Source organism: Pantherophis guttatus, chromosome 8 (genome assembly GCF_059756535.1).
Source record: "Pantherophis guttatus breed Tessera chromosome 8, ASM5975653v1, whole genome shotgun sequence".
In the NCBI taxonomy this organism is placed as follows: domain Eukaryota; kingdom Metazoa; phylum Chordata; class Lepidosauria; order Squamata; family Colubridae; genus Pantherophis; species Pantherophis guttatus.
Window position 1 is genome coordinate 72,717,510 of NC_142070.1, and position 25,842 is coordinate 72,743,351.

Sequence of the window (25,842 nt, forward strand, 5' to 3'; positions counted from 1 at the left end):
CCCTGGCTGCAAATCTTCCTCTTCCTCTCTCCCTCCCCCTCCCCCCATCTCTCTCTCTCCCTCTCTCTCTCCCTCTTTCTCTCCCTCCCTCTCTCTCTCTCTCTCTCTCTCTCTCTCTCTCGGATATTCCCACAGACCATTGTATCATGGAAGGAAAGAATCTGATACAACGCACCAGGTGTCCCTACTGGCACTTACGGCTCTTTAAGAGCTTGGTATATGTCTTTATTATCTTATATAGCCACCCAACTTGCAATTGCAACTCTGGACAGAGAAATAAGATTCAAATCAACAGCACGAAAATAATAACTCTGATGCATTAATAATGCATAATGGCACATAATGGCACTCAAGTGTAATAAAAACCTGAACCCATCACCATCATGTCAATAAAGAACACAGTGATAGGCTCGTCCAACCTACGGGCTCCATGTCCTTTGAAGAGGTAGGAAACAGATGCAGGGGTCGAGGCCAAACAAATCTGCAGGGGTTTGTTGTTCCAAAGGGCAGGCACAACAGCAACCTTAGAGCCGTTCACAAAATACTCACACTGGTGGCTGTAGCTGGTTGCTTTCCCTCCTCCCACCTTCATACCAGGAAATACATGAAATACTGCTAGACCCTCCATTTTATTTCCTAAGAATGTTCCTGGCCTCTATTTGCTCAGAAGAATTCATGTATATTAACCTAGCTTCCCGATCATTTATTTAAATTAAAAAAAACAAGCCTAACATTATATAGGTAGGACTTTTAGCAGCTAACAGGCAATATGGGACCAGAAAGTGTCTTGAGTGTCGTTTGATATTGGAATATTAAGAGCCGAGGTGGCGCAGTGGTTAGAGTGCAGTACTGCAGGCTACTCCTGCTGGCTGCCGGCTGCCTGCAATTTGCAGTTCAAATCTCACCAGGCTCAAGGTTGACTCAGCCTTCCATCCTTCCGAAGTGGGTAAAAGGAGGACCCAGATTATTGGGGCCAATATGCTGACTCTGTAAACTGCTTAGAGAAGGCTGTAAAGCACTGTAAAGCGGTATATAAATCTAATTGCTATTGCCACTAAGTAATAAGGTTGTTGGTTTTTATCCTATCTTTACTGTTTTTTATACTGTAAACTCAAAAACGGGAAACCTATCTAATATTCCTTCTTCCTCCTTCCTTTTTTTTTTTTTAATTCACTTCCATTTGCTGAGTTCCATCTTTTCTTTTTCTAGCCAGTGCTCATTTCACCGAAAAAGAAGCCTTGATGTCCGAACTGAAGGTGCTGAGTTACCTTGGCAATCACATCAATATTGTGAACCTACTCGGAGCCTGTACTATTGGAGGTAAGATGCTGACGGCATTTGTTGAGTGCATTCAGAAGAGAAGGAAGGATAGCCATTCACACTTCAGAGTTTCTAAGAATAAGGGCTGGCTATGTATTTGAAGCCAAGCAGTGACGGAAAGCTGTTTTATTTCTTCTGGGACTCGTTGTTCTGGCACCCTGAGGAATTCATAATGTCTGTGTATCTCATAAATAAATAATCTTTTCGTTTGAACCCAGTCGGCATACTGTACTGATGGTCATCTTACTCCAAGGCTGGGAAGTGTCATAAAGACAGAATGGACATAATCCAAATATAAAAGAGGCCATCAGCGGTTCAGGTAACACAAAAGTTTGCAAAGCTTCAAATGCTAATTAGAGCAAACTCTGTGGGAAAACAGTCCACAGGCTCCCAATAGACATATAATACAGTCTTATCTTTTGTGGGTGGAGTATTCTTAGAGTGAATCCATTTGACTTACAAGAATACCGATCAGGAGCCTTCAAACTGCGTATTTCGTTGATTATCTACTGTACTATATAGTAAATAAGGCTTTATCTGTGCCTCTGTCTGTCTTTCTGCTCCAACTTGTGGTTAAAAGTTCTTTTTATGATATCCATCGCAACATAAACAAGTAATAATTTTACTTTGACAAACCTTCTAGAAGGCTAAGTTAGCAAAATGCGCTTTAGGATAGTGAAGAGAATTATTATGATCTACTCGCATCAGCCCAGCATTCAATAATTGAAATTCCAGACAATATTATTATATATATTCCAATTTTTTTTTAATTAGCTGACAAGCATTGGGAACACGCATCTTTGATATAAAAATATTTTGTACTATAGACAATCTGATTCGGCCATTTTTTATATATTTTTTAAAAGTCATAAGCATCTGGCTTCCCCCCACCCCCCCTATTACACGAAGAACTATAATATTTAATGTTGTTTCTAACATTACTATATGAATAATAAATGGGCTAAATCAAAAGAATAAATGTTAAAAGCTTGTATTTGGAACGGAGATGTTCCTTCAGGAAGGAGTCTTTAAAATGAAGCAGATGTATCTGGTTTGCGCCATTAACACAGGATTTACTTAGTGTGTATCTTTCTGCACTGCAGCCCTATTGATGTGCGGGAATAATTAATTGGAAATGACAGCATTTTAATCGGGATGAAAACCCAGCTTCTGAATGGAGATGTTGCTGACGTAATTTTGCTCTGACTTTTCAAGCCAAAACACTAATCTATAGTGCGTCTTGAAAAGGCCCATTTTTGTACGCGTAGACAAATAATCTTTTTTTTTATTTATTTAGTTAAAAAAAAAGTCTCAGACAGAATGCAGAATTCACCCACTCTTCACACTTCCTTTACATCTGCAGGTCCTACTCTGGTCATCACTGAATATTGCTGTTATGGCGACCTTTTGAATTTCCTCAGGAGGAAACGGGATTCCTTTATTTGCCAGAGGCCTGAAGAAACTGCTGTTTACAAGAACCTCCTCTATCAGAAAGAACACATGTAGTAAGGCTGTGTTGCCAGAATTGGCAGTTATTCCCAGGAAATTACAGTGCATTTTTGTATGCTTTTGGGTTTTAGAAATTTGTCCCTGTTTTACAAGCGGTGTACAGGTGGCAGGGTTTTTTTTGACTCTATTTATTTATCAATTCACTATTCTTCAGAATTGTGTCCAGTACAGTATATACTCTGTGTGTCTTTCATGTAAGCTTTTTAAATAGTCTGGGTCCATATCCACCCAAAAAGCTGCTTTCCATGCAAGGATGCAAATTCTGGATTAATGGTGCGCAAGTTTTCAGCACGTAGTCTTCTATCTATCTATCTATCTATCTATCTATCTATCTATCTATCTATCTATCTATCTATCTATCTATCTATCTATCTATTGGTTCGATTTATATGCCGCCCTTCTCCAAAGACTCAGGGCGGCTTACAATGCGTTAAGCAATAGCCTTCATACTTTTGTATATACCTGCTTAGTAGGGCTTTTGCCCCTCCCCTAAGCGGTGTTCTTTTTTATACAAAGTCAGCTTATTGCCCCCACAATCCGGGTCCTCATTTTACCTACCTCGAAAGGATGGAAGGCTGAGTCAACCTTCTATTGAAGAGGGAGTTTCAATTATTCTTTTGATGTTATCGTTAAGTTTTCTATACATTCATTTTGAGCTGGACAACATTTCGTTGTCTACATGCTATATATTTCAAAAAGAGAGGTAGAATGGTAGAGAGCCACAGTGCCCAGCTAATGGCAGTAGGTCAAGATCAGTGGTGAAATCCAAATTTTTTTACTACCGGTTCTGTGGGCATGGCTTGGTGGGCATGGCAGGGGAAAGATACTGCAAAATCTCCATTCCCACCCCACTCTGGGGCCAGCCAGAGGTAGTGTTTGCCGGTTCTCTGCACTACTCAAAATTTCCGCTGCCGGTTCTCCAGAACCTGTCAGAACCTGCTGGATTTCACCCCTGGTCAAGATACTTGTATAAATGGTTTCTTCTGAATAGCTGGATTGAGAGTGGAATGTATTTTTGAGTAACTTTGATGTGTTAAGCTTGAATGGAAACTTACACACCAGTTTTTTGTCTTTATTTTGTCATGAAAAAATTGCCCACTCCTGTTGTATAACCTATAGAGTCCTGTGGAGTTGGTTTCCTGATATGTCTGCATTATAGGGCAAACAGAAGCTCTGGAGTAGAAAGTTAACTTTCTAGGAAAGCATCAGTTTTTCATACAAAGTACTGATTTAAGATATTTGTAATACAGACATGGAGTATTTATATTTTTAACACAATGGGCACAGTAATCAGAGTTTAATAGCAATACATAGGGATTCTAAAGACATTTAGTATCCTCAGGAATTACAGGGGAGCATTTTTTCAGAATGATTCTGGAAGCGCCAGGGAAATCGGGAGATCCAGGCAGTTCAAATGGGTATAAAGATGTATTGCAAGCTCAAGTTCTCTACAAGAATCTGAACTACTAATGGCCCAAGCAAATTAGCGGTAGATAAGAGTCACAGGAATTCAAGGTGGGCTGGACCTAACATCTCTTGGGGGCACAAAAGACTCATGACTGATGATGCATTTGACTCCTCCCTTGGGCTCAACCTGGTCATCTGCTATAGTACCCAACCCCCGGTCCGTGCTATGCCAGAAATCAGGCTGCGCAAACAAGCGTAGCCCCATCCATGGCAGTACATGAAACCACGCCCCCTCCAGTCCGTGGAAAAACCTCTCCATGGAACTGGTCCCTCTTGCCCAAGAGGTTGGGGCCGCGTCCTACAGATCCTTTCTAAGTGGAAAAGAAGCCCCAGTGTTTTACTTTGCTTGCGAAGAAGAACTTCTGTGCCTGTAAAGAGCCCCAGTTTGCAAAATGAAACAGTCATTCAAGGAAGATGAGCTTTGATGTGTTGGTGATGGCCAGGTGCCTTGTATTAAAACAAAGCAACTTGTATGGGTTAAAAGCAAAGCAGCTTGTTGAGGTGGATCGTTGTGACAAATCCGCTTAGCTTGAGACTTACAAATTTATTTAGGAATCATAGTCCAGTTCATTTCCTTTGGGCATCTCTTCCAACTAATATTTGGCTTGGATCTGTCAACTAGTTAGACAAGATGCAGATAGCTATGGTCAGCTGCTCCAAGCTAAAAGAGAACAGAACTTTTTAATTTTTAAATTATTTTTGCCCAAAGTATATATAATATGAAGTAGAAATTCTTTCAGGAGGTTTAAATAATCAGATAAAACATTTATCAGGTCAAGATAAACTATTCCTTCTAACAAGAAATTATCTGCACACAAAAAGACCTCTAACATTACAACTTGCTGCTTTCTTATTTACTTTGTGTTATTCAAACAGAATCAGTGATAAGTCATTTCTCAGGAGGTCAGTCAATTAACAAAGGGAATTTCCTACAACAAGATAGCTTTAGGCAAAGGGGAAAGCTTTTTGGCTCCGTAAAGGAGATTAACCTTCTTCAGCCCAAATAACTTATTATTTAAACTGTCTTTTCATGATTAATTCTAAGATCCTTTCCCATAAAACGTCAGAATTCAAATATAACACTCACAGTGGTATCTTCCGTCCCGTAGTTAGGTATCATCACCTTTCATCAGATTAATAATAGATTTCCATTTCTTTTCAAGAAATGTGGTTATTTAGCAATCGGAGATTTTACATGCTTCTTTTGTTCTTGTAAAAAATGTTCTTTCTTTGAACTCCATTTTGAATTAGTCTCATATTCCCTCTTCTTTCCACACAGTGATGCCACCAATGAGTACATGGATATGAAACCAGGAGTTTCTCAAGTCGTCCACGCCAAGACCACTAAAAGACTAGGTAATTTGGCAAAAAAAAAGGGGGGGGGGAACTTTTGTTCTGAAATTGTTGGTATTTGTTTAAACGTAGCCACTTAAAATAAAAGTTAGGTTAAAAAGAGGTAAAAATTTTACAATGTTATGTTGGCTGGGGGAATTTACTGTACTTTTCGGAGTATAAAACGTACTTTCCTCCCCAAAAAAAGTGAGTGGAAATGTCTGTGCATCTTATACATCTTGCCAAAGCCCCTCCCACCTGCCAGCCCCCACCCTTTGGCCATTTTCGGCCTCCGCGTGTCATGTTTTTGGCCTCCGCACGCTCCATTTTAGACCCGTTCCAGGATGCAGGGATCACTACAGCACATCGCCACCGATCGCTGCCTCCGCGCATCGCATTTTTGGCTTCCGCGTGTTATGTTTTCAGCCTCCGCACACTCTGTTTTAGACCTGTTCCAGGCTGCAGGGATCCCCATAGCATATCGCTGCCTCCGCACGTCACATTTTCAGCCTCCGTGCATTGTGTTTTTGGCCTCTGCATACCCCATTTTTGGCCTCTGCGTGTCGCATTTTCGGCCAGTTCCAGGTGGCTAGCCAGATGAATATCGATGGATGCTGGTAGGCAGAGGCAGAATTGTTTTTTCTTGTTTTCCTCTCCAAAAACTAATGTGCATCTTATACTCCGGAGCGTCTTATACTTTAATAACATTAAATAGCATCAAATAAATAGCATTTATTTGAAGAGCATTTCTGTAGGAACCTTGGTGCCATGCTCTGTTAATAAAATGTCTGCTCTGTTTCCAAGTGACATCATTTCTCCATTTATTGTTCCCACATGTTCTGCTTAGGGTCATTGGCTAATCAGGATGTCACTGTTGCCATTTTAGAAGATGATGAACTAGCTCTGGATGTTGAAGATCTGTTAAGTTTTTCTTACCAGGTAGCAAAGGGGATGAGCTTTCTTTCAGCTAAAAATGTAAGTAGAAAATCAAGAAAATTGATTTTTTAAAAATATATGTACAGAATGATATTAGATTGACATATATTCTCCGAGGGAAGCCTTTCATATAAGAATTCTGTTCTTCTCTGCATTTTCAGTGTTAGTAAACCTTTTAGAGAAGTACAATCTCTGAATTATCCTGTACAATCAGTAAGAAACTCTGGTCCCACTTTTTTTTAGTCTTTGCCTTTATATTAGATAGGCAGTGTGTAGCATCAATTTTTGGGTAAGGCATCTCCAATTGCAGATAGGTAGGAAATCTGCACGTTATTCAGTTCTCTGTTATATAACAAGTTATATAACATATTGCATGTTTGGCCTCAAATATACAATGTTTTGCTGTGAGAGCCCTTATGTCACTTGAAATAAATAAGCAAAAATTGTCGATATCAATAGTCTTGGATTGGCGCCTGGAGAATGGCTTCTTCTATTCCTCCTCCTCCGACATCTGTGATGGTTTCTGAATTAAGAATGCCCAAATCTAAATAAGATCCAGCTTTGTGGGTTGGTGTACAAAGAAGGGGGAAATCAGATGTAACTTCTCCAACTTCTCCAACGTCAGAATGTCAGGGCATTTATTAATCCCATCTCTTCCCTTTTTAAATACGTAAATTTTAATCTGTTTTTAAATTATTGGGGCATTTTAATTTGTCTGGGCCAAATAATTTAATTTGATTTTATCGGGTTTTTAAATTTTGTGTATTTATGTATTTTATTGTTGGCTGTTCACCGCCCTGAGTCCTTCGGGAGTAGGGCGGTATACAAATCAAATAAACCTAAACCTAAACCATGTTTGGCTCTGGGACTAATTACCCTGGTTTAGAAGAGGAGATGAATCGAGGCTTATCCTTGTTTGCAATATTCCGAAAAGAAACGCGAAGGAAGGTTTCTAATAAAACTCATTTATTTGTTATAAAGAAAATAAAACACCTCACTAACTAAGAAAAGTTAATTGTTACATTTTTGAAAGTAATTCGGGCCGGCTATCTTTCAGCCGGACCTTGCTGGAAAGAGAACAAAGGAAAGAGAGTGTGAAGAGCAAGTGAAGGAATGTGGGTGGATATGGAAACACGTAGCTTACTGATAAGAAGTTGGCAAAGCTACGGAGAGTCTGACAGTCCAGAAATAATGAAGCTCAGCTGGGAAATAAAATAACGCAGTGACACAGAATCCTCTCTTCAGACTCCGAAAGAAGAAACCACCAGTACTGTGGTCCACAGTTTCTGTCCCAGAAGCAATAAGATTGTACTTTAATTTAGAAAGAGTGAACAAACACATTCCTAACCTGAAGTTTACATAGAAGCATATGCCATTGGTTTCTACAGAATATTCTTCCGAAGCATGTTTTGACCTATAAGAGGGTTAAGAAAGGAAATAACCAGTTGCAATCTTAATGATATTGTCAACTCTGAATCGAACCTGGCTGAAGCCATCCTTTGCTGCTTCATAGTTGCCACGTACTATGGGAGGAAGGATGAAGGGGAAATAGCTAGACCGTCTCGTAGACATAATAAAGAGTTCTCCCGTGGGAACCAAGGTCATCCCAACAGGTGGCAGTTGGAGGAGGAACAGAAGTGACCAAGGAGCCCGCCAACTGTTTTGATTGGACAGTGTAACCTGTGACATTTGGGGAGGGAAACGTTTGCTCTTTTAATTATACTGTAACCGTGGGAACTTTTTAGAGTTGGTTTTCACTAATAGTGCCGATATGATGTATCCAATAAACATGTTCTCTGAGGAACCGTCCTGCCTCGGAGTTCTGATTTCTTAGTGTGCATTACTCAGAATGCTGATAGATATGACTTGTGAATGGAAATTTGTACAAGGTTGAAACTCGTATTTTTTGCGTTAATATACGACAGTGATGGCTAACTTTTTTGCCATCGCGTGCCAGGAAAAAGGGGGGGGGCTTCCCACCAGAAGTTGGCAAATGGGCTACCAAGGGCCTGGGGAGTGGGGGGGAAAGGCTGTTTTTGCTCTCTCCAGACTCCTAGAGAGGCTCTGGAAGCTGGGGACAACAAAAAACAGACCTTCCGGTCCCACCGGAAGTTGGCAAACGGGCCGTTTCTGGCCTCCGGAGTGCCTCGGGGGGGGGAGGGGCGTGCCTCCTAGAGAGGCTCTGGAGGCTAGGACAGCAAAAAACAGGCCTTCCCCACCACTCCCCAAAGCCCTCTGGAGGCAGGAAACAGCCTGTTTCTCTACTTCTGGTGGACCCAGAAGGCCCGAAAATCAGCTAGTGTACGCCAGAGCTGAGCTCACATGCCCAGTGATATGGCTATGCGTGCCACCTGTGGCACGCGGGCCATAGGTTCACCACGGATATAGGATCATCTTGCATATATAGCGACAACACGTAGCTGCTTTGCATTTTCTTAGATTCTTATACCCTTAATCTTCAAAAACCTGACTTCTGCTATAAATCATTGAAACTCTCATCATATTCTCTATGTAGTCATTTGCAGTGCTGATGATTATTTTGGTTTACTTACCTTACATGTACGTTCTGCAATTGTATTCTTTCAGTGCATTCACAGAGACCTGGCAGCAAGGAATATATTACTTACGCATGGACGGATAACAAAAATCTGTGATTTCGGCCTTGCAAGAGACATCAGGAATGATTCAAATTATGTGGTCAAAGGAAATGTAAGTATGTTTGATCCAACCTATGTCTCTCTCGGTGGTAGCATCAGACTCCAGTTTATGGACCATAAATCATACCAATTAGCTCCGTAGTAAGTGATACTTCTCTCTAAAGATCGAAAGTTTGGAAAGGGAACACCCAAAATTAGCTGTTTTTACAAATGGCTTCCCTGATAGAAACTTATTCTCATATAGTTTCCTTGATAGAAACTTCTTCATCTCTTCTTTGAACTGTTTAACAAACTGTTAAAACCATCACTGTTTGGTTTGGTGGCAATAGTGCCTCAGATAGAAAGTCCATACAGAGAGTGGTAAGGACAACTGAGAAGATTACAGGAAGCTCGCTTCCCATTGTTCAGGATGCTGCTTCTAGGCGCTATGTGCTTAGAGTGTGAAGCATTGTTAGAGACCCCACACACCCACTTTACAGCCTGTTTCTGTTGCTCCCCTCTGGGATGAGGTTTTGAAGTATTTCTAGCCGGACTACCAGATTCTATAACAGCTTTGTTCCCTGTGCCATCCATCTGGTAAACTCACAAGATTAGTTTTCCTCGCCATGTACAGGTATACATCCAAACTAGACTGTGTTGTTTCGCTGTGTCATGTAATATATGTGGGTATATGCATAATTGTATATTTATTTATTATGTCATGGTTATGTAGTGTATATTGGAAGTGGTGACCCTTTGAGAGCTGTATGTAATGAAATTTCATTTTAATGTATGCCGATTAGTGTACATTCAGAATGACAATAAAGTTATTATTCTAGTTATTCTTATTATTATTCTAAACTTGTAATCTCTTCCTGTGTATTGGTGATGCAGTTGAAGCAGACTTCTATGATAATGAAGATTCAGTTCATCTAAGGCTGGAACACAAAAGCTTGTGTTTCTTTCTTTTAGCACAGATTTTTACTGCCACTGCTTTTCCTATTAAATTAGAAGTGGGATGTAGGCATTTCACGGTTTGTTGTTGTTGTTAGTTGAGAAGTCGTGTCCGATCCATCGCGACCCATGGACAACGTTCCTCCAGGCCTTCCTGTCCTCTACCATCCCCCGGAGACCATTTAAGCTCACACCGACTGCTTCAGTGACTCCATCCAGCCACCTAGTTCTCTGTCGTCCCCTTCTTCTTTTGCCCTCAATCTTTCCCAGCATTAGGCTCTTCTCCAGTGAGTCCTTCCTTCTCATTAGGTGGCCAAAGCATTTGAGTTTCCTCTTCAGGATCTGGCCTTCTAAAGAGCAGTCAGGGTTGATCTCCTCTAGGACTGACCGATTTGATGGCCTTGCAGTCCAAGGGACTCGCGGGAGTCTTCTCCAGCACCAGAGTTCAAAGTCCTCAATTCTTTGGCGCTCAGCCTTCCTTATGGTCCAACTTTCCCAGCCATACATTGCAACTGGGAAAACCATAGCCTTAACTATATGCACCTTGGTTGGCACGGTGAGGTCTCTGCTTTTTTAGTATGCTGTCTAGATTTGCCATAGCTTTCCTCCCCAGGAGCAAACGTCTTTTAATTTCTTGGCTGCAGTCCCCATCTGCGGTGATCTTGGAGCCCAAGAAAATAAAATCTGTCACTATCTCCATTTCATCGCCATCTATTTTAATAAAATAATATAAAATATAAAATATATAAAATATAATATCTCTCTCTCTATATCTATAAATATATAAAATAAAATATTTTATATATTTATAAAACAAATATTATTACACAAGCAAGAAACTTGTGTCTGAAGGCCCCTTAATAGGGACTGTGTGTGCTTGACGAAATGAATGGTGAGATCAGATATAACTTCTAGCCTCTGGCTAATTATCCACAACTCGGTTGTTTTAAATTGCAGGATAAAAGCTTGCAGGTGGGCAATAGGTAAATTGCATTCCATTTGTCTGGATGAAGAGTTTTTGCTATTTGAGTTGCCTGTGGTCAGAATAATTTAGAAAAATGGGTATTTGTAACTGGACCCAAGAAGGTAGAAGATGTTCCTTCACTCTATCTGGGCTAACCTAAAGCACATGTTAAGGAAATACTGATCCTTCTTTGAAGTGACAGGAGTCACATTTCATTTGGCTTTTAGCAATAATGATTCCATTCATTCTTGATATAGAATTTACCACTCTAATTTACAGGCTTTACTTCGTAGGATTAATTGAAACAGTAATGCAGATTACTTTCTGAAACTTCAAAATAAATTTATGATTCTTGCACCATGCAGTGGTTATCATTGGATGAAATGTATGAGATCCATTACAGTAGTCTGATTTAACTAAGTGTTAACTTCAGCAACAAAGTCTACAATAATAATCAATGCTTTGCTATAGAAGTTGTAACAAAGAACATGAATTGTATCGTTAGTAGCGATTAAAAAACATGGATCTATATTAGACCAATCCAAATTCCAGAGTTTTTTTTTTTTTTTAATGTAGTCCAAAGAATTTCTATCCAAGATCCAACTTTTGCTGGGTTATTTAAAACTGGTTACATGGTTCCTTGGGTAGTAATGTAAAGCTGAGTTTACAAGATTTTGACTTGAAAGGAATTGCAAATGGACGAAGACATGAATTTTAAATGAATAAAGATACAGAATGTATGAGATTCATGAAAACAATAACCATAGGATACAGGAAAGTTGTTTTCCTTAAAGTCTTTGGTCAGTTTAACTGGAGAATTGTGGCAAATTAAATCCAATGTATTCAAGGCCACGCAATTGGGAATTGTAGCTCAGATACAACTGCAATCGGGGTCAAATGAGATGGTATCACATTGTCCAAGTCGAAGGAAATTATTTGCAAGAGTAGCCAGGAAAGGAATTCATTCATTCATTCATTCATTCATTCATTCATTCATTCATTCATTCATTCATTCGTGAAAAGCAGATTGTTAGTCACTTCTATTAGACAGATTGAAGTTTCATAAAATCTTTGAAATAACATTTCTTTTAGTATCTTGGTGGGATTATTTAGTATTATATGGCCAATCAGTGCCCGTTTCTATTGTACTTTCCACTCTGATAGGAATCAATTTACTGCATAATTTATTAAATAACTTTTCTTACTCATCAGTAGAAGCTTTAGCTGACGAACCAATAAGCTAAATTTTAATTCACTGGGCTTGAAGTTAACAGCGTGTTTAAAAGTATTTATACAGTTCAGACACTATCCTTAATTTACTAATTTACTGACCTTCTGTCCAGGATCAAATGTGCTTGTTCTGAAAAGGGGGAGGGGGGTAAAAAAGAGACAGTAATTTCCATTTCTTGTATCGCAACAGATGGTTTCAATCTGTTCTACCCATTGCTGATACTCTTCCCCAAAGGAAAACAAATATAAGTTCTCAGGGGCATTTGGTCTCTTTAATTGTTGAATGGGAACAACAACAACAAAAAGTTTAATTTTTAGTATTCTTCCTTTTTAGTCTTTGTTATATACAGTAGAACCTCTGGTCATGCCCATAATTCGTTCCATAACTTTGGTCGCAACCCGATTCAGTCGTGACCCAAACCTAATTTTGGAAATTTGGCGCTTACATAAAAAAATGGTGCAGAAGGGGAAATCGGTCGCAAAAAAAAAAAAATTCTTGTGAATTTTTTGGTCGGAACCCGATTTGGTCGTGCTCAGAAGCGTTCGTGACCAGAGGTTCTACTGTATTCTTTAAAATAAATAGAAACTCAATATCTACATGAACAGTGAGTTGTTTGGGTATAATTAATTTTGAAAAATAGTAATAGTAATAATACTAATATTCATAGCATTAATGATAATCACATAATGATAATATTTGCTTATCCATACCAATAAACCTTCATTGTATAGTTGATCATTCTCTTAAACTTTTGAGTTTCTAACTTCTGTTTCTATTAGCTAACCATTGTTAAAACAAAATCCCACGTTAAAAAATATTCTGTTCCTTCCTTCTCCTTTATTTTAAGTGTTAATCTATCCAGTTTAATTTTTAGTATTCTTGTCATTTTCCTTCCGGCAACGAGGGACTGTTTTTATGATATATGTGATTACATGCAAATTTATAACAACAAGATTAATTAACAATTAATGTACTGAAAGCTAACTGAGGCATTCGATTAAATGTTTAATCCGTTGAAAGCTCTATCAAATCACTCTTGATTTTCACCTTGCGCAGGATAAGATCTTTTATCGATTATTTTTTTATTTTTTTTTGTAACAAGTTCTTCCTTCGTCTCCCCAGGCACGGCTTCCTGTGAAGTGGATGGCCCCTGAGAGTATTTTTGAATGTGTGTACACCTTTGAGAGCGATGTTTGGTCTTATGGAATTCTACTTTGGGAACTCTTCTCTTTAGGTAACATACACCTGGTGATCACGTATGTCCTTTATACAGGTAGTGTTGTGGCCTGTTGGCCACCGGCCCCTCCAGCAGCCGAATCAGAGAAGGAAGAGGTGTGGGAGTCAGTCAAGGCCAGCATCAAGGCAACCTGAGAGCTTCAAGGGGGAAGAGGGAATGGAGCTGTCAGAGAGAGAGAGAGGGAAGGAGGGAGAGAGAGAGAGGGGGGGGCTGTCCATCAGCCCTCAGATGGAGAGTCAACAGCCCCCAGGTCTGGAGGTGGCTGATGAGGAAGAGGAGGAACAGCTGAATCCGATGCCTGATGCGCAGAAGGGAGAGGAGAGGAGAGGAGAGGAGAGGAGTGGAAATCTATGGGCTGGTCCTTGGAATGGAAGAGCCACCGCTGCTAGCGAAGCCCCACCCTAGCTCTGGGGATAAAAGGCAGGGGGCGGAGATGAATAGATGTGGCGGACAACTATTCATCTCGCTGTTGGATAGACTTGATAGCCTGCTGTGTGAGAGAGACTTTTTGCCAGGGCTGCTGGCGCTCCTAATAAAGGAAACATTTATTTAACTACAGAGGATTTGTCATATTTGGGAGCCGGGTTAGAACAGGTAGACCTCGACTTACAACAGTTCATTTAGTGACCATTCATAGTTACAACTGTGAAAGAAGTGACGTGACTGTTTTTCACACTTACGACTGTTACTGATGGTTTCAGTGTCCCAGGGTCATGTGATTTCCCCTTTTGCACCCTACTGACAAGCCAACTCAATGGGGAAGCAAGATTCACTTAACAACCAGGTTACTAATCTAACGATTGCAGTGATTCACTTAACAACTGAGGCCGTAGAATGAGGAAAAACTCACTTAACAACAGAAATGTTTGGGCTCAATTGTGGTTTTAAGTCAAAGACTACCTGTATACGCATATATACATATATTATCATGTCCTGTTGGCAAGAAAATTCCAGCTTTAATCCTTCAAGAAGGTCAAGGGGAAAGAAACAAATGGCGACCATTCTCAATCCCTATACAGGTAGTCCTTGACTTACAACAGTTTGCTTAGTGACCATGCTAAGTTACAACAGCACTGAAAAACTGACTTACGACCATTTTTCACACATACGACTGTTGTAGCATCCCCATGGTCACGTGATCAAAATTGAGACATTAGGCAACTGATTCCTATTTATGACGGTCAGTGTCCTGGGGTCACGAGATCCTCTTTTGTTCCCTTCTGACAAGTAAAGTCCATGGGGAAGTGAGATTCATTTAACAAACCGTGTTACTAACTTAACAGTTGCAATGATTCACTTAACACCTGTGGCAAGAAAGGTAAAATGGGAAAAATTCACTTAACAAATGTCTCACTTAGCAACAGAAATTTTGGGCTCAGTTGTGGTCGTAAATCAAGGATTACCTGCATTCGTTTCCTGGATGTTTTACCACTCTCATTTTTAAAACATAAATCCGTTTAAAATAGAGTCCGCTGGAACGGGTGGTTAATAAACACAAGTAAACATGGAATTAAAATTATATACTAATTAATAGCATCTTTTTTTAACAGGAAGCAGTCCCTATCCTGGAATGCCTGTGGATTCCAAGTTCTATAAAAACATCAAGGAAGGATACAGAATGTTTAGTCCAGAATATGCACCTCCAGAAATGTGAGTCTAAATTTATTTAAAATTTAAAAACGCCGATTTGTTGTGGCCCCGCCCTCTGAGCCTATCTCATCGGAGGAAGAAAGCTCCGAACATGAGGAAGTGGAGTCAGCCAGGCCTCCCTCTCCAGGCCCCTCCCCTCTGGCACTGTCTCAGGTGCCGGCCGAGGGAGAGGAGATTAGCCAGGAGCCAGGTGTCTCGGATGAGAGCGAGGAAGGAGAGCCCTCGTTCCTGGATGCATGCCAACGAAGGCGTGATAAACGGTTGCAGCAGTTAAGGAGGCGTGCTAGGGATTAGAACTGAGTCACTGGACCACACCCCAGAGACTATATAAGAGAGGGTGGTGGCTGGTAAAACTCCGTGACGAACAAAAACGAACTTTGGCTAGTCACTTGAACAACATCTGAAGCTGCCGAAAGGGATATTGTTTTGCTGGACTATTTGCAATGCGTATGTAATTTTATGTTATCTGTTGCAGTAAAAGCTCTTGGCAGACGGTGATTATATTGCTGCCAAGTTTGAGATAACAACCTGTGTGCGTGCCAAGCACTTTCTTAACCCTCAGCTGGCTGTGTTTGTGTGTGTGTGTGTGGACGGGGACAGATCACGATTATCCAATATTGGTGGAAATACTGGTTTTATTTTATGCTGTTTTTTCAAAAACTTTCAGTAGCAGACTCAACCGTAGGTCCCGTCTCGCGTTTTTATATATTTGCCAATTTTGTAGAATTCCGTTTGAATTGATACCGGGGAAAAGAAATGGAGTTACAAAAAAAAAAAAAAAGCCTCCAAACAGAGCTTCAGAAAAAAAAAAGCCTCCAAACAGAGCTTCAGAAAAAAAGCCTCCAAACAGAACTTCAGATGCTTTTATTCTGAAGCTCTGTTTCAGAGGCAGGAAAAGGTTTTTTCTGAAACGGAGTTTCAGAGGCTTTCAAAGGCAGAAAAAAAAAGCAAGGCACAGAGCTCACAACCAAGGAACCTGTTGCCAAAATTCACCTCTGAGAACAGCTGATTGGGGGTATCCCGGGAGGCAGATCCACCTGCCAATCAGCTTTTTTCTTATTTTCCTCCCCAAAAACTGAGGTGCGTCTTATACTCCGGTACGTCTTATACTCCGAAAAATATGGTAATAAAATAAGTTCAGCTCTTCCAGAGTTCCTCACAGTTTACTTCAAGACCCATGCAGACTGTGATACTAGCATTCATTTGCATTGAGAATTAAAAAAGAAAAAGAAACGCATATACAATTCCAGCATGCTCCATAGCAGAATTCTTTCAGTTTCCAAGAAGTGTAATATAAAAGCACAACGATTATCCTTTATCTACTGCTGTATGACAAATGGGGGAGTCTGGGATTTTAGACACCCATTGTATTTTTCAGAGTTCTTTTGAGAAGGCATTTTCATGCTTTCGGCAATTAAACTAATGGTTTGTTTTGGGGAAAAAATGAACCAAACTGCATGCCTGTGAATTTTCTAAAAGTTTCTAAAAACGTTTTCAAAATTACGGTGGATGTTTTTCATTTGGCTCATTCTAACTGTCTGTAGCTTTAACATCATGAAGAGCTGCTGGGATTCTGATCCTGTGAAGAGGCCAACTTTTAAGCAAATTGTACAACTGATTGAACAGCAGATCTCCGACACCACAAGTCATGTAAGTATTGAGTATTTCAGCTTAGCTTCCGAAGGGAGACTAGGGTGTCGACATAGGGCAGGGATGGCTAACCTTTTTGCCATCGTGTGCCAATAATTCCTCTGGAGAACTGGATCAGCAGCTCCTTGCGCAGTTTGAGCTTTCTGAGTTGGCTCAGAAAGAACATTCTTTGTTGTGCTTTTTTGATGACGCTTTTGATGTTAGCTGTCCATTTTAGATCTTGCGTATGGTAGAACCTAGAAATGTGAAGGTCTCTACTGTTGATACTGTGTAGTCTAGTATTGTGAGATGCTAAGGATTCTGGAATCAATTTTCAGCCAAATTTCAATAAGCTACATAGAACTTTACAAATTAAAAGGTGGAATTAAAAATTGAATGATTTATGCAAAGTTCCAGCAAAACAACTGTGCACCTACAATTCTAAGCTTTTATCCCCTAGAGTAGTTTCAGCGCAGTGTGGGTCACACTGAATAATGTGCTTCACATAATGAAATGCTTGGCTGTTCTATTTGAACTAATTTCATTGCCAACTTCAGCCACACGAAAAAAGCAATTGTTTAATGCACAACACAAATAATAGTATAGAACAATGCATCATTTCTGCAATAAACTAATAGTCATCAAGGAAGTTAAAAGTAATGGTTAATTTCCCTATGGACAGATCATATCATTAATCCTTGTTAATGCTTGCTTTTTTTTTTTTTTTTAATTGCCCAAGGAATTTTGTAATTCAATCCTTTTGAAACTAGTTGTTTCCACTTAAATTGTTTTCTGGATATTCTTCAAAAGTTAGGAATGTCATGGTTTTCCCAGTGCAGTAGCACTTTATGCAGCGTTCATCTACTCTATACATTATTTTAAATACATTGGGGTCAGGGGTGGGTTCTAAAATTTTTTACTACCGGTTCTGTGGGTGTGGCTTATTTTGTGGGCGTGGCTTGATGGTCATGTGACCATTCTTTAGGATTTAGCAGAGGTACTGGTCTACCAGGCTTTTAACTGCTTACAGAGCTGTACCGGTTTACTTATTTGTTTTTGGAGGCACTGGTCTACCCATTTATTTTTGCAGGCACCCGTCTACTCATTTGTTTTTGGAGGCACCGGTCTACCACCAAACTGCCTTTTACCACTGATCAGCTGTAGGGCGGCCCTTTGAAGCCCCGCGGCAAGAGTTTAAATAGTTTTTTTTCCTTCTAGCCAATCAGCTGGGACTCAGGAGGCAGCAATAGATTGGGGGTGGGGCCAAATAAAAGGTAAGAATGGGACGGGGGGGGGCAGAACCGGTTCGGTGATGTCATATCGTCACCGCTACCGGCTCGGCGGAACCGGGAGGAACCCACCACTGATTGGGGTCTTACTGCATTTTGATATTCTACTAACCTAGTCTTGATCATATTTCTTTTAATCCTTTCCGTAAATATTTTGCAGTTGTTTATGGCAGATGTCAGTGTTTTCCTGATGTGAATTTTAGTATATTGACTAGATGTTTTGCCACTTGGTGGATTGTTCCACCAAGTGATTGCACCAATTGACTGCAGACTTCTGGTTTGTCAATATTTGGCAGGCCATAGCGATATAGGGACTTAATCATCCATGATTGGTACTGACTTTTCCTACTCAATTTTGTCCATGAGCAACTTTACTTCAGTCTTGGTGACTGAATCGGATGGCTTGAATGTCCCATCCGATCTGGCATGAGATGCATGCTACGTGTCCCATCTGTCAGGGAACTGTATTTGGGGCCCAGAAGGTGGTCCTTCTCTGCCACGGCATCCATTTTATGAAAAATTCTCCTCACGCTCTAAGTGAGATCATTTCTGTCCCTATAGATTTTCTAGAAGTCTCTCAAAATCTGGCTATGTCATCCGGCCTAGGACGTCGTTGATATCTTGAGGTGGCTCCCTTGCTGTTTTAAACTCTTGCGTGGTTGGGTTTTTGTTTAGCTTTTTAATAGGACTGTTTCCGACATGTTCTTTTTTAAAAAAATATTTTTTCATCATATACCACCCAGAGTGACTTCTTGAGAAATGGACAGCCATATAAATTTAATAAATACGTAAATTTTTGATGGATCCTATACTAAATTGTCCATATTGGTGTCATACTCTGATTTACCAAGGATTATTTTTGCTCCTGTTTTGTCTGATGCTGGTAGGATCATATTCTCATTTGAAGGCACAGATTTCAGCTGGGTTCAGCTGTTTCGTTTTGCCTTGATGCATCTGTGATTTTTCACATTTCACATTTGAAAGTCTTCTCTTTGTTCCTCAGGGAAGAAGGAAGTGTGAAAGCTGGGTGTTAAAACAAGTAGAATCCCTTTGAAAGCGTGTGGTTATTTTGCTCCCATCGTGACTGTTTTGTTTGGGTTCAGTGTTCACAGTTCCTTTTGGTGTCAATGTGTCACATGGCTTTTTTAACATGACTGAAAATGGCCAGTGAAGTAGATTCCAATCAGTGTATAGGCTGATGGGTCCCAAACCCCTGGTCTGTGGCCCAGTGCCGGGCTATGGCCCATTTGGAACTGGGCCGCACAGGCAACGGGCAAGCATACAAAGCTGCATTTGTGCATGTGAAGATGAAACCATCCCCGCTCCACCACCACACACACACACACCCCGCCATTGTCAGTCCGCAGAGCTGAAAAGGTTGGGGACAGGGGTGCTATTCAGCAGGTTCTGACGAACTGGTAGCGGAAATTTTGAGTAGTTCGGAGAACCAGCAAATACCATCTCTGGCTGGCCCCAGAGTGGGGTGGGAATGGAGATTTTGCAATATCCTTCCCCCAGGAATGGGGATTTTGCAGTATCCTTCCCCTGGAGTGGGATGGGAATGGAGATTTTGCAGTATCCTTCCCCTGCCACACCCACCAAGCTATGCCCACCAAGCCACACCCACAGAACCGGTAGTAAAAAAATTTGAATTCCACCACTGGTTAGGGACCGTTGGTATAGGCCACATCTAGACCAATAGCATTTCTATCATTACTTACTTGGGAATGAGAAAGACTGTTGCAAGTCACTAAGATTTTATTTTATTTAGAGATAGACCTCGACTTAACAAAGAGTCTCATGGTCGTTTTTCACACGTACGACCATTGCAGCATCCCTATGGTCACATGATCAAAATTCAGATGCTCGGCAGCTGGTTCATATTTATGTTCCGGGGTCACATGATCAGCTTTTGCGACCTTCTGACGAGCAAAGTCAATGGCAAATCCAAATTCAATTAATAGCCATGTCATTAACTTAACAAATGCAATGATTCTCTCAAGAACTGTGGCAAGAAAGGTCGTAAAATGGGGCGAACTCACATCAATTTGGGGCTCAATTGTGGTCGTAACTCGAGGACTACCTGTATTCCGTGTTGTCTGTAACATTGCTGGTACTTTTTAAGGAATTTGACACAGCCCATTTAGGGGAATCCTCAATTTACCCTGTTACTCACTGTCCTGGTCATATCAGCTTTGTTTCCAATATGTGCTTCGATTCCATTTGATTCCATTCCATTCCATTCAACTCCACTCCACTCCACCCATCAATATCTATCCATGTCTGTCTGTCTGTCTGTCTATATCTAGCTATCTCTATCATCTGAATCTATCAGCTCTGTCATCTATCCATCCATCCATCCATCCACCCACCACCCATCCCTCGGTCCATCCATCCATCCAAATCTATCTACCTACCTACCTATCTACTCTGTCATCTATCTATCCATCCATCCATCCATCCATCCATCCAAATCTATCATCTGTCTATCCATCCATCCATCTATCTATCTATCGTCTGTCTGTCTATCCATTATTTATTTATTTATTTATTTATTTATTTATTTATTTATTTGTCATATTTCTATGCCGCCCACTCTCCGAGGACTCTGGGCGGCTTACACCAAAGACAGTATACTAAATAGCATATTGCCCCCAATAATCTGGGTCCTCATTTTACCCACCTCGGAAGGATGGAAGGCTGAGTCAACCTTGAGCCGGTGAGATTTGATCCGCTGATCTGCTGAACTAGCAGTCAGCTGAAGTAGCTGCAGTACTGCACTCTAACCACTGCGCCACCTCGGCTCCAATCCAAATTGACTGATTCATATTTATGAATCAGTCAATCAAATTTGTACACCCCTCCATCTCAGCTAAGATAACAAACAAGATAACGTACAGAATATAAAATCAAACCTAAAAGTGTGGTTAAAAACAAGGATAAATTTACAAGGGAAAAATAAAAATCAAAGTTAAACAACTGCTTAACTGCTTTTTTTTTTCTTCTACTTAATCAGTTTCGATGCCTACATTACCTTCATTATTCAGGATTTTTCTTTTTCTCCAAACAACTTTTAGCTGCAGGTGGTCATTACTTAACCACTTCTTCAGCAACCTTTCAGGCTTAAAACAGTGCTGAGGAAGTGGTACTTAATGACCGCTCTTCAAAGTTCAGGCCACTGTGCCATTTCTCTGGTCACATGATCCCAATCCAGACATTGAAATCTAAACAGGTGTATTTAAAGGTGAATACAAAACTGTTCCTTTAATATCTGCAGCTCTGAGCATCTCTCTCTCCTCCCCTCTCTCTCACTCTGTATATCATTTAATTGACGGTTGAATTAAACACTATTAATTTTATAGATGGAAACTGTACTTCTCTCAAAACTAAGAGGACACATCCTTAAAGTAAAATCATTACCTCCGTAAAAAAAAACAAGCAATGTTGAGTTTATCACAGTCAGAATGAATCAACATCACTTATTGATTAGCATTGCATACATCCATCAAAATGAGAATATGTTTGTTGATTGCCTCTCACGATATGGTAATTGAAATCTCCATAAAATGTAGATATGAAGCAAAAAAAAAAATCATAAATAGAATCAATATTCCGAGCAAGCAAAAAGCAGTCACTAAAATTACGGTGGCTTGAGCTTTTAAAATACACTTTTATCAGATTGTAGAAAGCTAGACGGCGGATGAGATACAAAAAAAAAAAAATTGTATAGGTTGTTTGGCGTTGTGTCCGAGAGACTGATTCTAATTTCTGTCTTTTCCAGATTTACTCAAATGTTTCAAACGGCATTTGTAGTCAAGGAAATGCCACAGATCACTCCGTAAGAATTAACTCGGTGGGTAGCAGCGCTTCGTCTACTCAGCCGTTACTCACACACGAGGACGTTTGAAAACAGACTCAACTCATCTTGCTGGAGAACGTACTGTTTCAAAATGACAATCTGTTGCTCTAATGGTAGTAGAAGTACTGCAGGAGTTGCTCTGTGCTGCTTTCTTTTTAATCACATACAAAATTAGACTGCCCCATGACAGCTACACCATTGTTAACACTGCTTGCTAGGATTTGTATAATTGCTATGTTATAGGCAATGGTAATGTAGAATCAGATTTGGGAGTGGGAAATAGCAGTTTCAAAAATGTATGGATTGTTGTTGTTGTTGTTTTAAAAAGAGCATCGTACAAAAGGCACCAGAATACCTGAGCCCAAAATGCTGATGTCTTGAGTGTGGAAGAGGAAATATTTGAGAAATTTCCATTATCCAAATCTTAAAGGGTTAGATGTGAAAGCAAAACAAAAAAAAAAACTGACATTCCAATTCCAAGAACAAGGAGGTAACACTTGGTTGAGAAATAAATCTTGAATGAGCATGGAACAGAACTTATTTTTAGTAGAAAGTTGAGGGACTTATGGCTGTGAAGCAAGCTCGTAGTCATGGATGTTAAAATTATAACTTTTTGGAGAACCACAGATTCCCTAGCTTTGAGTTACTGCTTGCTTGTTCAATATTTCCAAATGTTTCACTCTAGGCCAGTTCCCCAACCTTGGCAATTTTAAGAGGGGTGGACTCCGCTCTCAGAATTCTCCAGCCAGCTTGCTGTCTTGTCTGAGGAATTCTGGGAGTTGAAATCCATACCTCTCAAAGTTGCCAAGATTGAAAAAAAACCGCTTAAGCAGAAAATATATAACATGAGAGGGACAAAAAAGAATTTACCTGCCTCATTTCTTCTACAGGGTTCATATTCCAACAGACCTATTTTCTGTACCGTTTTCTCGTTGCTTTTTTTGTCTATGTTCAGGGCTGGGCCTGCAACTATCAGATGGAACCACTAGGTGTCAGCAGAGAGTTTTAAGAGTTTTCCATGTCTCTTTGCTGCCACTGAGTGGTGGTTCAGAACTTGCAGCTCAGATACGGTAGTCCTGATGGTTTCCCGCAGCATATATTGGGAAGAAAAAGGAAAAAAAAAAAAAAAAAAACCAGACTGTCATATGATGGTTTCCATATTAACAAAGTATCTTCATTTGTAAGAGAGTGTAAAAAATGTAACATCAATTATGGTGGATTTCTCAGCCTGGTGAAGACACATGTCTACTTGTGTTTCAAAATAAGTAAACTCCATATATTCTTTGTGTAGCTCCTGTAGATTGAGTGAAAAGATGGCTCACTTGTTCAATTTGTGTATATGTGTGACAGCGTGTATTTAAACCAGTCGAATATATTTGATAAAACTCCACAAATTTTTTATCAGGAGGGCATTTGCCTATACTTTGAAAAATTATTAGAGGTAAAGCATTTCTTAGTTACACCTGGGAGCATCTTACTTACCTGTGTTACTGGGTATCTGGGTATGTCAGCATTGAGAAAAATAACTAATAACATGTTAAAATCATGTTATTGGCAGGTAAACAGCAGCTATGTGTACCCATTGTTTGTTTGTTTTTTCTGAAAGTGCAAAACATCCGGGGAAGACTTCAGAATAAACCTCCTACCAAATTCTAAAGTATTGATTCATTTAGACTGCACTAGGCCTCTCACAACCTGTTATTTACACTTACTGTATGGTTACATTTACATATATTTCTGATAAAAGCAATTATTTGACCTATTGCAATGTTATTAAATACTTCTCCAAATGCAAGATAATTAAAATGCACTCCTAATGTGCATTTTAAGTGCCATTAGCCTTTTGTCAGTAATCTGATCTATAATTTAGCATTCTTCTACGTTGTTTAGAGTTAAAACGACCGAAGTGGGCCAGCCAGTTTTATAGACGCTTGCACTGGAGATGTTATACTGTTGCACCTTTCCAAATTTTGCCAGGGTTTGGAGGGGAATGGCTTAGTCCAAGCTCCCTATCTGCAGAGGATTCCCATTCTCTTCTGTGAAGGGAACAGACTTCACACGAGTACTATCTTCTCCTTGCAACACGCAGTAGAATACCTTCGTATTCTGATCAAGGGGAAAATTCTGCAAAGTATTTGTGCGTACATCCAAACCTTACCTGCTCAGTGGAGCCGTTGGACCGACCGTTCCAGCTGAGGGGGCTATGAGAGCTGAAGGTCTACCTTACCTAGGTGGCACCATTGGAGAAGGCTGCCATTAGCCCTGTTTTCACAGTCAGTACACATAAAAGGCACAACGGGTGTCACTGTACAAGAGTGTATGAAAGAGATCCTCCTCCTTATGTAAATCAGCACTGGTAGGCTTGGAAATGTAGGATTGGAAACCTTGCAAAATAGATTCCCAGTTGCATGAGAAGAATCTACCTATTCCCTCGGTGAACCACAGCACAGGTTTCTTCATCCATGTTCCTCACTCCGTAAGACTAGAGCAGGGTCTCCAACCTTGGCAACTTTAGGTCTTGTGGACTTCAATTCCCAGAATTCCTCAGCCAGCCGAGGAATTTTGGGAATTGAAGTCCTCAAGTTGCCAAGGTTGGAGACCCCTGGGCTAGAGAATGGGAGCACAGATGGAATTCTGCTGTCTTATTTCTCTGACTTTTGCCCGTTCGACCAGATCGGAAGGAAGGGGGGGGGAGCCCTACGCAATTTGAATAGGATCTAGTCCTATCTTGAAATTCCCAAATTACAATACAGAGCAAAATCCACATTTATTCAAGATGCAAATGCATCTTTCCTTACAATCCTCCCAGAAGTCAGAAAGATTAGGAGCAGATCCTTCTTTTTACCCAGATATACTCATCACACATAAAAGCAAATCTGAGGAGAAGTAGCATTTTAGTTGAATGGGTAGGAGATAAGAGAGCTTCCCAAGTTCGATGTATATTTCTGTACAGAAGGTGAAAACAGGGCTTGAGTCATAAACTTTTACCTTCCTAAAGCTTTTAAAGCTACCAGAAAAACGCTCTCTGGCTTTTATAGCGGTTATTCGGAAAATTGTAATAATTATAGGCACAGCGGTACTTCATTGGCACTTGGATGATTTATTTTTTTTTCTTCTTTTTAAGAGTCTCAGAAGCTATATTTTTATAATTTTGTTTTTGTTCAAATGTAGTTTATGCAGCAGCTTCAGATTTTTAAATTTGTTTTGTTCGGTTGTATTCTCATGTCAATGCTAAACTGTAGCAATAAAGTCTTCTCAACTCTTAGGTTCTTGAGTTAAAAATATTTTTATATAAATATATATATATATAAATATAAATATATGCACAGTGCCTGTATGTATAAATACATGGATGTTTGAAAGTTGTATTGTTGAAAAGTTTAAATAAAGGTGTAAATAAGACATATCCATTGACAAGTTCTGTGAGGTATTTTAATATACATAGAATCCAAGCTACAGATTCTGCACAAATAAATAAAATAAAATAAATAAATAAGGGAACCTTATCAACAGCCACTTATTGGCACAGATTGTGGTAATTTACAAGTTTCATGGTAACCTTCAGTTCTTTCAGAGTATCTGGGGAAGGGCTAAGGTCGACATATACCTGCCCTGAATTGTGAATATAGATAACATACAAATAATTCACAAATGACATGAATTGTGCAGTTTGTGGGATGTGTGACAATACCAGGTGATGACCTAACGTTTCTACCAAGCACTTGTAATTACAATTATGTCAGAAGAACTAAGATATCTCTCACTTTAGAGGACTTAATAATTTCTTTACTAAATAATATATCAATAATAATTAAAGGGATGTTAGGCT

The 25,842-nt window shown here is 39.9% G+C and overlaps 1 protein-coding gene across 1 annotated transcript in view; it reads left to right on the forward strand.

Annotated features, from left to right (window-relative positions):
- Positions 1 to 25,417, forward strand: part of KIT (KIT proto-oncogene, receptor tyrosine kinase) — a 125,033-nt gene extending 99,616 nt beyond the window's left edge. The window contains exons 13-21 of the mRNA XM_060690820.2: positions 1,210 to 1,320; positions 2,684 to 2,825; positions 5,576 to 5,652; positions 6,476 to 6,603; positions 9,151 to 9,273; positions 13,472 to 13,583; positions 15,137 to 15,236; positions 16,781 to 16,886; positions 21,936 to 25,417. Of these exons, the coding sequence (XP_060546803.2) occupies positions 1,210 to 1,320; positions 2,684 to 2,825; positions 5,576 to 5,652; positions 6,476 to 6,603; positions 9,151 to 9,273; positions 13,472 to 13,583; positions 15,137 to 15,236; positions 16,781 to 16,886; positions 21,936 to 22,061 (1,025 nt within the window). The 3' untranslated portion in view covers positions 22,062 to 25,417. The remainder of the gene's footprint in view (positions 1 to 1,209; positions 1,321 to 2,683; positions 2,826 to 5,575; positions 5,653 to 6,475; positions 6,604 to 9,150; positions 9,274 to 13,471; positions 13,584 to 15,136; positions 15,237 to 16,780; positions 16,887 to 21,935) is intronic.
- The last annotated feature ends 425 nt before the right edge of the window (positions 25,418 to 25,842 follow it).